Source organism: Triturus cristatus, chromosome 8 (assembly GCF_964204655.1).
Source record: "Triturus cristatus chromosome 8, aTriCri1.1, whole genome shotgun sequence".
NCBI classification, from domain to species: Eukaryota; Metazoa; Chordata; class Amphibia; order Caudata; family Salamandridae; genus Triturus; species Triturus cristatus.
Window position 1 is genome coordinate 1,466,740,475 of NC_140591.1, and position 13,849 is coordinate 1,466,754,323.

Below are 13,849 nucleotides of genomic sequence, written 5' to 3' on the forward strand. Positions count from 1 at the left end.
TTAGCATGTTGCAATCCCCATTTGATTTGAGCAGAGTGCACCGAGGCACACTGCATTAAGCACTATATAAACTTGACTTGCCTAGATATGGTCTATGGAAGGCAGGTATGTGCAACCAATTGCTGAGACAATGTAAGGTCTTGGGTCATAATTAAGGGATTTGACAAGCAGCAGGATGTCATACAAGAGAAGTGGGAAGAGATTATGTAGAGTGATTTACTATGTAAAATGAGATGAAAATCATGCAAGAGTTTAATATTTTGAAGCAGAAAATCTGTTTTGGGAAACTGCTGCCAAGTTATAAACTGGGGAAAGAGAAAAAGGAGCCATTATAATTTTTCTTACAGAGGTTTGGCGGCAAATGAAGTTATGAGCCAATCATAAATGTTTCAGTAGTACCGTATCCAGGAAATGATGTACTTTAAACACAGTTTCATTACTAATAAATAATAAATTGCAAAAGAAGTTCATGAATGCCTCAGTCTGGTTGGACTAAAAAACCTACCGCCCTTCGTGTGAAGCCGAAAAACAGATACTCCAAACAAAAATAAACAGATTCATAATATTACACGTGCTTTATAAATGCAAGAAGCTATGTGAAATGAAAATATACAGTATTGTTTAACAATACTGCTGGTCTTAATTAAAATATCTGTAGAGAAAATTGATGGAATATGGTAACAGTTTTACCTGAATTGTGTTCTTCATATCATAATAATTGGGTAATTTTTCTTACCAACATAAAAATAACCATCTATAATTTAGAATTCATTCTCATAATTAATTCAAAGAATCGGTACAAATGTCACTGCCTCCCTTAAAGAGTTCCATCTCCTTGGTAATGTCTACTACAAATCTGTCACCTTATTTGTCAGAGCTTTTACGTGGCCTGCGAAAGCTAGACATATTTTCATTCAGAGCATAGATCCTTCGGGAACATTCTTCAAACTCTCCCAGAACTTGGTCATCGCACTCAACTGCCACAGCATGGTCAACGGGGATGCAGTTAAATTCTTCTAGCTGGTCCCCTGTTGCATCCATGCCAGTGATCTCCTCCGCTTGCTCTACAGCACAGCATAGATCTGTACCCACTGGATGGATGAAATCACAAGGCTGCTCGCCAGTTGTAATACCACTGCATTCACGCGGGAAACAAGATCCATTTATTGCATTGGAGAACTGAGCAAACTGCCCTTGGTTGTCTTGGTGGCTGCTCACAGCTCCATTTTCTCCATTTACAGGGTCACACAAATCTTTCCCTCTTCTGCTTTCTTTAGAAAAGTCTAGGGAGGCATCCAAAGAGGAGGCTGGCGATGAAGACTTCTTAGCCGACTCTCTTGAAGAGGCTAAGATGGCCACTGGCTGCGCCACTGCAGTGTTGTAGCTGGGTGGTGGGGTTTTGTATTGCAGTCGTTCACTTTCAGAACTGGCTCTTTTACGGAGTCCTTTGTCTGGGGTTGACATGCCACTGGAAAAGCCAAGATCAAGATCTGTCAACGTAGGTCTTCTCGGAACTGGGATTGCACTTGACGTGTGATGCCGATCACTAGGAGAGAAACAATATATGCATTATTTTAAAATATATGCATTATTCCCTAAATAGATCAAGTAAACAAGGGGTTTAGTAACATTGCTATGGATCCTTCACTTAGTAATTTTAATACGTAAGAGCTACGTAGGAGCGAAGTAGTCAGATAAATCCTATTTGGATGCCACTAAAAGCTCTCTATCTCTCAAATAAAAGTCTTCTATAATCGCCATATAGTGAGGTTATGAGGAAGTGGCTGCATAACAGATTAGTTGTGGGCGTAGGGAGCATTTTGATTGCTGTAGATCAATGTAAACACAGACTAAGTTTATCTGTATACAAATGTTTGTAATTTCTGTGAAATTAGGTGCAATTCTTTAACATCTTTGTTAGCGATGGCTCGGTCAACTATTGAATAAAGGATAACGAAAGAGGAAGACTCCAACGTAAAGTTTTAGCGGACACCTAGTTTTCTACCTCAAAAGAGAGCACAATAAAATGTAAACCAATTTTCGTGGACTGAAGAAAAGAATGTAAGCTTGTTACAGCTTAGCAGAAGGGGAATCTATACAAAGGTAAATTGTCATCGCCGCCCGCACCTGAAAACCACTTCAACCTATAGAATTTCAATACAGCAGGGCTGAGTTGGTTATAGTGGCAAAACCATGCTGGCTTTAGTCCCGAGCAGTTTAATATGAAAGTTTAAGATACAGAGAATATGCCTGACATACTTACTGTAAAAAGCACATGTACGTAGATATTCGGTTTGAAAGTCTGCACAGAAGGATTTTGTTAAATGTAATCTCACAGATCACTATAGCCAGCAAGTTATTTGGTGTTTATTAGCCCCTGTGACAAAATGTGGATCTAGAGGGAATGTTTCGTAAGACTCCTTGTTAGGCCCTCTAAGAAGAGAAAGTATTTTGCTTAGCCTATTTTAATTTTGAAAACCTTTGTTATTTTAGGAATGTGTTCCTGATTGTTGCCTTGTGGGAAAGCTTGAGCTCAAAACAATAGGCCCGAGTGGTTATGCTGACAAGCTGTAGACATGACTGGGTGTACTTGGAAAAGTTATGTCCAGTGCTGGAGGTCTGATCCACTTATGAAAAGTTATGACAAAGGCAGCAGGCCTAGCTTATTTGTTGTGAAAAGCATTTGATAAAGCCAGTAGGCCTTTAACAATGGGTTATCACATTGTTATAGGTATTTTGTTACATGTAATCTGCCATTGCAGATGATCCTTTTTAGGCTTAATTGAAAAGTGTTGAACTATTGGTTTGCACGCCTTCAGCAGACCTGTGTTGGCTATATTGTTTTTTTTTTTTTTTTTTTTTTTTTTTAAAAACCTTTATTTCGATAGATGCACAATACACAGCGTCTGCCTACAACCCCCTCGGGGCCGGCCGCTATGACATTGGAGAACATAGAACAATAATGTCAGGATAAGAAAAGGTTTAATTTTATGGTTTTGTCGAGTACAACGTAGTGTACTTCGAACAGAGTCGAAGCTAATCACTGACCAGGAGAGACATCACCGTTCACGGAGCACCCAGAAGGAAGCGTTATATAGGAAGGCATTGGTAAGGAGACAGGTGGCCACCATCCAGGGACGAAGAGCATACACTATACCACAGAATGATAAAACACAATAAGCTCCTTACTAACACTGAACCCCGACCCCGAAGAAACAAAGAAACATAAAAGAAAAGGAAACCAAAGAGGAAGGGAGAAAGAAAGAGAGAGAGGGCCATAGAGACGAAGAAGACATAGAACACATCCCATCCCCCCACCCTGCATACCAGCGGAAGGCCATGGCCCACCCCCCCCCAATAGGCATGCCTGTCGCCCCAAATGAACCCCAAGTAGGAAAGAGAGTCCGGAGAGTGGGAAATAACCTCCCAGTCTCCGACTCCCAGAGAAGGCAGGAGGGGGAAATGTTACATACTCCCGGTCACCACAGCCCATTAAGCATCCCCCACCCTGAAAATCATCAGCACAACTGAAGAAGCAAGCAAAGCGGCAGGTGGGGAGACTCCATTTCAAATGTGCGAGCAAAGCAGATAATTAGCAGCCTCATCCTAGTCCCCGCCCGCCAATACGTGCAGCAAACTAAAGAAAATCGCCCAGCCCCGGCCCGATCCTGAGCGGCCCCACAGATCCACCCCCGCGGTAAACAGTAGCAATTTACACACATGCGGCACAACCGATACATAAGCAAATATTCTAGTCCGGGTCATGCCAGGCGGTCAAGCAGGATCATCAAGGGAGGCAACATCAACCCTGGCCTGAACGCGGAGACCCCACCAAACATGGCCGCCGCTGGGAGTGTACCTCAGGCAGAACAAAGGAGCAAGATGGCCGCTCACGGCAAAGAAGACGCAGAGGGAGGAGAAGCGAGAGTTCCCAGTCATAGACCATCACCACATCGATAGTGACAAACACAGTTTTCCCCACCGAACGGCACACACTCCGGCGATGTTGAGGCAGACACGGCAACACCCGCAGAGGCAGAGTCTCAGCTTGTAAAGTGGAAGGGAGCTTTGTATCTGCAACTTGATCATTAGACAAACCCTCGACACTGTAACCAGGGAGAGGACGATCCATAGTACCCCCCTGTCGCCAATTTGTATCCGCCTCAAAGGGAATGAGAGGCATTGGGGGGTCAGACAACCGCAGTAGTTCCCTGGATGGCATAGCAGCATCGATCTTCCACTCCAGTTCTCGAGTGCGTTGGCACCATGTCGCCCGCAAGTCCCCCAGGGCTAGAAGGATATCACCATAGGTCAGGTCTGCTCCCTGCTGCAGCATGCCGACTGTATGTAAAGGCGCCACCGGGACACCCTCCAGCTCGACAGCAGGCAGTGAAGCCTGCGTCAGGGACATGGCGGCCTCCGCCTCTCCGGCGAAGCAGACCGGCGCCGACACCATTTCCGCCGCCAGCCCACCTCGGAGGGGTGAGGGCGACTCCATAGGACGGAGGAACAATAGTGAGGGCAAGAGGAGTTGCTGCTCGCTATACGGGGCTCACACGATGGGAGAGCCCTCGGCTGTGTTGCAATGCGGGTGGTGGGCGCTCTCAAACGGTCACCGCTCTGACCGCTGGTAGGAGGACAAAGGAAGATTCGCCAGCCCGGACCCAATCGTACAGGAATTCTCTCCGTCGCGAAGAAGGCTCCGCCAGGCCGCCCACTCCACGTCCGGTCACATTTCCCCCGGCGCCGGTCCAGCCCCAGGTCGTCTCACCGTACGTGATGAGCGGTGTCCGGCGGTGGTGGTCGGGCCAGAATGCGTGGGCAAAGTCCAAAGTCGGCAAACTCTATGAATCCTCGACCAAAAAAGCCGGCGGGAACATCGGAGGAATGCGGGAAGTATCAGCGCATTCGTGGTTACATTTGCTCGCGCCGTAGGCAGGATTAAAGATCAGGATGTCATGTAAACAGCAGACGGGCTGCGGAGCCGGGAGCTCAGACGTCCTGTCCGTCCGCCATCTTGGCTCCTCTGTGTTGGCTATATTGTTAAGACAATGGTAAAGGCTATAAGCCTCATCAGTTCCTTAGTTGTGATCTGCCTAGAATGAAAAGTTATGACAAAGCAAGAAGGCCTAACTTACTCATTGAAAAAAGCATGTGTTAAAGGTAATAAGCTGTAATGAGTGGGTTTTATTACACTGTGCTAAAACCTGCAGAAAGGTATTTTATTACATGTAAACTTGCAGATTACATTCGTAGTTAAGGATTTTGGTGTTGGTTATCCCAACTGACCAGGCGTAGGAGACTTGCACTGTAACAATTCTTGTAAGAATCTATTTGGAAGGCCTCACAGGCTTAGCTGGCAATCAGGATCTCGTTAATTAAAAAGATCTTTAAATAATACATACATCCACATGTATAAACATGTATCCATATAGATATATTTATATAAGGTCTTTGGCCAAGCCCTCTTCTGCCACTGGTCTTAAAATCTCATTTACATGCTGCTTCCATCCATGGCAGTATATTGAATGTGGTAATGGTTTACTCCACATCAGTCGGTGTCTCTCTTGCCCCTGTGAATAGTGCCATTTTCCGATCGCATGTGCACATTCACCTAAAAACGAGTATGCTTCTGGCCTAGCTTTAGTTCCGTGTTTTTTTTTATTAGTTTTGTTTTTAAGGTCTTCATTTTAGAATTCCCCTTCCATTTCTTTGTTTCTCTTTTATTCGATTTTTTCTTACAAGGATACTACATTTCCCCATGCAATGCTAATGGACATATGCTTGTCACTCATTTCATCTGCAGTGCGCCACACTCCCCTTGGCTCATACTTCTAAATCAAGCTTTCATAATGGAATGCTGTTGTCCACATTGTATCATTCTTTACAATTCCATGATGGCCAACATCTAGGTTCTAAACGTGGCGGCCATGCTGGAACTTTAAAATAATGATAGCCTATGTACAATAACACTGCAAGACGGACACCTGGTGCTATGCTATGTTTTGTTATTGAAATCATATGCCTGTCGTGTTGAGGCAGCAGCAGGTTTTCTTTTTTTTGCTTGTATTATTTTGATTTGTCTTACCTATGTTGTAGAGTTTGAGTTGTGGAAGAGAATGAAAGCAAGAATGAATCCTTAGATGAATGAGGAGATGCATGAGTGCTAAGATGAGTAAGAGTATATGTATGATGACTTACGGAATGCCTACATCTATTAATGAGACAAAAGGCACTTTTTTCATAAACTAAACCTATTGTCATTGCCGGTGCTAGTCCAGTTCTCTTACTGATTTTGTCTACACCACTTATGTTGGAAACAACTTGTTATATGACCAGAACTAAGGGAATAAATGAATTAATGTAATCTTCCAACAGTGTTTTCAACTGCTTACAACCAGGGATATGTACAGTGTATTTTGTATGAGTCTTGTATACATTCACCAATACTGTGTCTGCACGTTTCCGTTGTACAGTTAGCACCTTGTATGTACATATCTTATATGAAGAACAATCTCATTTTTACCAAGGAATGGAGTGTTGGGTCTAATGTTTGCATGATTATATATCAACATAACACTAATCATCGTACAATTCAACAGAATACCTTAATGTTCAACTATAGATAATCCTGGAATGAGTCCCACAACGAAAAAACAGCCTTTATTGAGAGAGAGAGAGAGAGAGAGAGAGAGAGAGAGAGAGAGAGAGAGAGAGAGAGAGAGAGAGAGAGAGAGAGAGAGAGAGAGAGAGAGAGAGAGAGAGAGAGAGAGAGAGAGAGAGAGAGAGAGAGAGAGAGAGAGAGAGAGAGAGAGAGAGAGAGAGAGAGAGAGAGAGACAGAGAGAGAGAGAGGGGGAGACAGAGAGAGAGAGAGGGGGAGACAGAGAGAGAGAGAGGGGGAGACAGAGAGAGAGAGAGGGGGAGACAGAGAGAGAGAGAGGGAGAAAGAGAGGGAGAAAGAGAGAGAGAGAAAGAGAGAGAGAAAGAGACAGACAGAGAGAGAGACAGAGAGAGCGAGACAGAGAGAGAGAGACAGAGAGAGAGAGACAGAGACAGACAGAGACAGAGACAGAGACAGAGACAGAGACAGAGACAGAGACAGAGAGAGACAGAGACAGAGACAGAGAGAGACAGAGAGAGAGAGAGAGAGAGAGAGAGAGAGAGAGAGAGAGAGAGAGAGAGAGAGAGAGAGAGAGAGAGAGAGAGAGAGAGAGAGAGAGAGAGAGAGAGAGAGAGAAAAAGAGAGAGAGGGAGAGAGGGAGAGGGTGAGTGTGTGTGTGTGTGTCTGTCTCTATATCTCTATGTAACTGGTCGGGGTTTACAGTAGCACTAGTTTTACATTAGGGCCCGTCTCTCATGGATTCGAAAGTACTTTTCTGGTTCTTGATGTTGGACAGAGTATAATCTTCTGTAAAGATGTAGGGATGGGGTGAAGCAGGGTACAGGCACACTACGGGAAAGTGTCGACGTTTCAACCCTGGCACATAGAGGGTGGTTTGTATCCTCTGCAGGTGGGTCGCGGTCCGCATAATTGTAGCGGTGAATTAGAACAGGTATTGAAATGCAATGTGTAGTATTCAGGACAGCAGTGTCAATTGAATCCTAACACTGGCGGATTAAGGCATCTTAGTAAGCCTCCGTAGCGCAGTCCCGGTGATCAGTGCTGTACTCCTCGAGTCAAGGAATCCATGAGAGAGAGGCCCCATTGTAAAACTGATGCTACTGTAAACCACGACCAGTTTACTAAGGACATTACTATGTGTAATTGATTGTTTTAACTACTTTCTGATTTCCCTCCCTATATATCTGTTCTATTTTCACGAGCACAAAACCTTTTTACACACTCCCCCTGGAGAAACCCTCTTTTCTGTTTTGAAACGTTCCCTACAGTGATCTGTTATAATAACTGTGAGATTAAACAGTCACTATTGAAGCTATTTATGGTGCTTGTGTGTCTTTTTGAGGATATACTTAATTGAATTGAGAAACTACTGGGGTACACTTATGATGTAACTTGAGTTATATGTGTATCATGTTCATAAATTTTGACTTAATGAATACCTTCATAAGGAAATTAGTCTAGGGCCATTGTTTTCTATACCGGGCATAGAATGAATAGCAGTTTGCTCCCAAAGCGGTCATTAACCTGTAGCTGTTGCAGTTGTCTGAAATAATGTTTTGAGTACTGCTTGGCCAACATTAGCCTGTTTGGCTAGCACCTCTATACAGTAGTGTTTGGTAAATGTGTGTGGAGTAGACCATGTTGCAGCTTTGCAGATATCTGCAATTGGAATGTTGCCTGAAAAGGCCATAGTAGCCTCTAATTTACATGTTAAGCTAAAGCAAAAAAGTCCTTTTAGCATAACAAGTTTGGATACATTTTACGATCCATCTTGCAATGCCAGACTTAGAAATTGCATTGCCTTTATGCGGTGGTGGAAAAGCAACCAAAGAGTTGCTTGGTTTAACTAAATGGTTTTGTTCTTTCAATATAATAAAGTAATGACCTTTTTACGTCTAATGTGTGAAGAGCCCTTTCTGCCACTGAATCTGGTTGCGGGAAGAATACAGGTAACTCTACAGATTGGTTCAAGTGAAAGGCAGAAACTACCTTTGGTAGAAATTTTGGGTTGGTACGAAGAACCACTTTGTCATTGTGTAAGCGAAAAAATTGTTCTTCGATTGTGAATGCCTGTAGTTCACTTACTCTCCTTAGCGATGTAATGGCTACGAGAAAAGCAACTTTCCATGTGAGAAACTGCAGCTCACATTTGTGTAAAGGTTTAAACGGTGGACCCATTAGCCTGGTAAGGACAATATTTAAGTTCCACGCTGGTGGATTTGTTGGTGGAATCACTCTTTTTAGTCCTTCCATCAATGCCTAAATAACAGGGATTCAGAAAAGAGAGAGATGATGTCTGTTCGGCAGATATGCAGCCATGGCAGCTAGATGTAACCTTATAGATGTAGACTCTAAATTTGAGCATTGTAATTGTAGTAAGTAACATATGATGTTTTGTACTGAAACATCAAGTGGGTCAATGTGGTTGTTATTGCAGTATATAACAAATATTTTCCATTTGGCTGCATAGCAAGCCCTAGTGGTAGGTCTCCTTGCTTCTTTAATGATGTTCATTCAGTCTGGTGGGAGGTTAGGATAACCAAACTCTGACTTCAGGAGCTAAATTGCAAGATTGAACTCCTTTGGATTTGGATGTCTTATGTCTCCATGGCTCTGAGTGAGGAGGCTGGGCGTGAGATGCAGCTTTTGATGTGGTACTACCGACAGTTCTAGTAGGGTTGTGAACCATGGCTGTGAAGCCCATGTAGGAGCAACCAGGATTAGAGTCAGAGATGCTTGTCTGAGCTTCCGAACCACTAAGGGAATGAGTGGGAGAGGCGGAAAAGAATAAGCAAACCTCCCTGACCAGTTCATCCATAGGGCATTGCCTAGTGATTGTGGATACCTGGAGGCGAAATTTGGGCATTTTGCGTTGAAGTGAGTTGCAAACAGATCTATTACCAGAAACCCCCACATTTGGAAGAACGGAAAAAGAACTTGAGGATGAAGTTCCCACTCGTGGATCAGTTGCTTATGCCTGCTGAGTAGGTCTGCTATTTGATTGCTTTTTCCCGGAAGATGTTCTGCTATGAGATAAATCTTTTGAGGAATGGCTCACTTCCAAATAGTCTGAGAAAGATCTGACAGATGGAGAGAGAGTGTCCCCCCCCCCCCCTGTTTTTGTACATAGTACATTGCTATCATGTGGTCTGTGCAAATCAAGACAGCTTTGCCCTTGAGTTGGGTGTGAAAAGTTTTGAGTGCTAGGAAAATTGATAGAAATTCTAGGTGATTGATATGCAGCTGCTTCTGCTCCCGACTCCACAGTCCTTGAATGGTTAGAGTCTGGAGATGTGCTCCCCAACCTATTAGTGATGAGTCTGCTGTTAAGATCGTCTATGGAATAGGGTCGATGAATGGCTGCCCTTTGGACAAGTTCTGTGGATTCCACCACTGCAGAGAGCGATGGGTGCGGCCGTCCACCAACACTAGATCCTTCAGTTGACCCTGTGACTGATTCCACTGATGAGCTAAACATTCTTGAAGGGAACCCATATGAAGTCTTGCATGTGGTACTATTGTGATGCAGGATGCCATCATTCCTAGCAATTGCATGAAAACTCTTGCAGGAAGTGATTGGTTGGCTTAGAATTGGGAGATTAGGGTTTGGGTATTGTGTATTCTTGTTGCAGTTAGAAATGCTAAAGCTTTTTGATTATCTATAGTAGCCCCCAAGTATGTTCGAGACATGGAAGGCTGCAGATGCGATTTCCTCAGATTGACTGTGAAGCTCAGACTGTGCAACAGTTGTACTGTAATCTGTGTGTGCTGGAGACACATTTGTTGAGCCAATTGTCCAAATACGAGAAGACATGTATGTTTTGTCTCCTGAGATGAGCTGCGACTACTGCCAGACATTTGGTGAAGACTCTGGGAGCAGTGGTGACTCCGAAAGGAAGCACTTTGAACTGGTAGTGATGGCCCGCTACCACAAATCTTAGGTATTTGTGATGAGCAGGATGGATTGGGATATGAAATTATGCATCCTTTAAGTCCAAAGTGGACATAAAGTCACCTTGTTGCAGTAATGGAAGCACTTGTTGTGGAGTGACCATATGGAAGTGTTTGAAATGAATGTAGAGAGTAAAGTCTCTGAGGTCCAAAATGGGTCCGAGTGAGCCATCCTTTTTGGGAATTAAACAATAAAGGGAATAGACGCCTGTGCCCTGTTATTTTAATGGGACTGACTCTATTGCTCTTTTTTCTAGAAGAGATTGAACCTCTTTCTTCAATAGGCGAAGGTGTTCTGGAGACATTTTGTGTGTTCTTGGTGGAATGTTTGGAAGGTTGAGTTGCCTCTACCTCTTCCCTTTCCATTGTTTCCTCTATATCCACCTCTGAAATAGCCTCTTAATGAGGGCGATTGACTGTTGCCCTTGTAAGAGGAAGAGGGATTTTCGGTTGACATACTTTTGGAGCCAGCCCTATAAACGGAGCGACGAAAGGAACCCCTACCTTAAGATGTTTGCAAGGCCCCCATAGACTTAGCGACTTCAGTATCTTTTTTCATCTTTTCCAGTGAGGTGTCAATTGCTGGACCAAAGAGGTGTTTCTTATCGGATGATTGGTTAAGAATAGAGGCTTGCACCTCAGGCTTGAAACCTGAAACTATCAGCCAAGCAGGTCTGCGCAGAATTACACTGGCGTTTACTGCTCTGGCAGCTGTGTCTAAGACGCAACTAATTGAAGTATTAGTAATGAGCTTGCCTTCTTGAATAAGATCATTAGCCTTCGATTTGTGCTCACCAGGTGAAAATTGCATGAGCTTCTCTAGCTCGTCATAGTGAGCTCTATCGTAATGAGCTAATAAGGCTTGAGTATTTGTAATGCGCCATTGATTGGCTACTTGCGATGCCACTCCTTTGTCTGAGGCATCAATTAACCTGGACTCCTTATCCAGAGGAGGGGCTTCACCTGTGGTCTGAGTTAGCTCTCTTTTGTGCATTGGAAACTACAAGAGAGTCTAAAGGCAACTGACTGTTGATGTAGACAGGGTCAGTAGGTTCAGGTTTGTACTTTGTCTACTCTAGGTGTGATTATTCTTGCCCTTACAGGATCTTTAAAAATTTAGTCTGCATGCTTAAGCATTCATTTTAGCATTGGTAGTGTGTGAGTGGCCCTATGAGTTGTACTAAAGGTTTCAAATAAAAAATCCTCCTCTATGTTTTCTTTATATACCTCCACCCCGTGATAATGAGCAGCCCTATTAAGAAGCACAATGTATCCTATATTGTCATCCGGTGGTGATGGTTTAAACTGATATAGATCCGGGCCATTATCAGTATTAGCATCATTCTTATAGTGTTCCCATGGGTCAGGGTCCCTTAACCTACCCTGATCATCCTCCCCATCCCTTTCATGTTGTGGGTCAGGTGATGGTGTTGGTGGTGTGTTTGCAGGTGAAATAAGAAAGTTTGGATCAATGGGTGGAGGAGATGGAATGTAGGGTGGGGAAGGGTTAGTACCCACATTTTTCCTCTTCAAAGGTATGTGGTAATCTTCCTGAAGGCCCATTTTCCTCTTTTCAGGTAACTTTGCAATGATATGTCCAGTATCTGGATATATTTCCAGCTCTTTTTGTTTCGGATCCGAAGATGGAACGTCGGACCGAAGTTCTTTAGAAAGAGTCTGTTCTTTACTTGCCAATTTCGGCATCAAAAGTTTCGGCTCCGAGGTTTTCAGCTCCAAAGATTTAGTCTTGGATAAAGATAGACCAAGTATCAGGACATGTTTCGGTTTCGGCACCGAAGCTTTCGGTTCGGTGCCGGTATGGGGCCGACTCGAGCCCAAGCCCAAAGGCTTTTCTTTGTTTCGGCACCGGGCCCGAAGGTGGGGTGCTCAAAACTTTTTGTTGGTGTCGACCTTGGCCCTGAGGGCAGCGGAGGGACCGGAGCAGTTTTGTGGAGCAAGTGGTAGGGAAATGAAATCTCTGTACTCACGATATGTTGACCTGGTGTGATTTGGTCTTTGACATCGGAGTCGGCTTCAGACAAGACGATGTGTTCTTCCTCCCCTTCGGCATTGGCTTCTGGTGCATTTGATCCTCTTGATTCAAATCTTATCCGAAATGATCCACTGTGGAGCCGCTTTGCTGATGCATTTCGTGACGTCGAGCCTGACGGTCACGGAGCGTCTTCTTCGATCGAAAAGATAGTCACGCGTCACAGTCCTTCTTGTGGTGGTCCAGAGACAGACAGAGGTTGCACACTTCGTGCAAGTGGGGGCGCGGAAATTTAGCGCGACACCCAGGGCATAACTTAAATGGAGTCCGTTCCATCGACTGCTATGGAGCCCGAAATGGGTAGGCCCGACGGCCCTCCATAAGTCTTTCCGATCGAAGGTCTTCGACTTGAAACAATAAGTGGAGAATGGGAAACACGTTCGAGAAACAATACCGTCGACGGTAGTGGATCGTGCACAGAGGGAAACCCGAGAAACTGTGTCGAACCAGAGTGCAACAATTCACGTCCGAACCCAATGGCGGAAAAAACACAATCTAACAATGGAGTCTATGCCCATGGGCACTATAACCAAAAGGAGGAGTCACTGGCCTCGAGACTGGAAAGACTTCTTCTAAGAAAAACAAACTGCAAACATCCAGACCCAACACTAGATGGCAATCTATGCACAGCATGTGATCTACAGCTCACATGCCTCGAACATTAGTAAAATCTATATTTTGGAAGCACTTTTTAGGTCTCGCCTGAGACAGCGCTTTAGCGCTGCCCTCGCGAGAGCTTTTGTAAATGGGGGATCTGGAAGTGCAAACGAGTGCTTTCAGGCCTCCAAATACAGTGCATGTGCGCCGTGCGCGCGCACCATTTGGCAGCCTGCACACCGTTTGCTTTCACTTTCGCGGCCGCAGGGCCGCTTTGATGTGTGATCGCGATCACTTTCACACAGTGCATGTGCGCTGGGCGCGCGCATAATTTGGCAGCCTGCGTGTACATTTCGCGGGCGCTTTGATGTTCTCAGTGAGCCGCGCGGCCACTGCGAACATCAAAGCGCCCGCGAAATGTACACGCCATTTGCCACCCCCTCCCTTATCCCACTTCCTGCTTGTCTGGTAAAGCTTCCCACCTTACCGGTGACCATGCATTTCTGAGAAGGCTCACACAATTGTTTCTAAAGGTTTCGTTGCTTTCCTGGAATGCCTGACACTTACATCTGGGTGACAGCGAACTGCTTGAACTGGTAGGAACAGTTCCTGTGCAACAGGTCAATTT

At 44.6% G+C, this 13,849-nt stretch overlaps 1 protein-coding gene across 1 annotated transcript in view; it reads right to left on the bottom strand.

Annotated features, from left to right (window-relative positions):
- Nucleotides 1-234: 234 nt before the first annotated feature.
- Nucleotides 235-13,849, bottom strand: part of UVRAG (UV radiation resistance associated) — a 336,707-nt gene continuing 323,092 nt past the window's right edge. Inside the window, exon 15 of the mRNA XM_085623282.1 lies at nucleotides 235-1,546. Within this exon, the coding sequence (XP_085479408.1) occupies nucleotides 865-1,546 (682 nt within the window). The 3' untranslated portion in view covers nucleotides 235-864. The remainder of the gene's footprint in view (nucleotides 1,547-13,849) is intronic.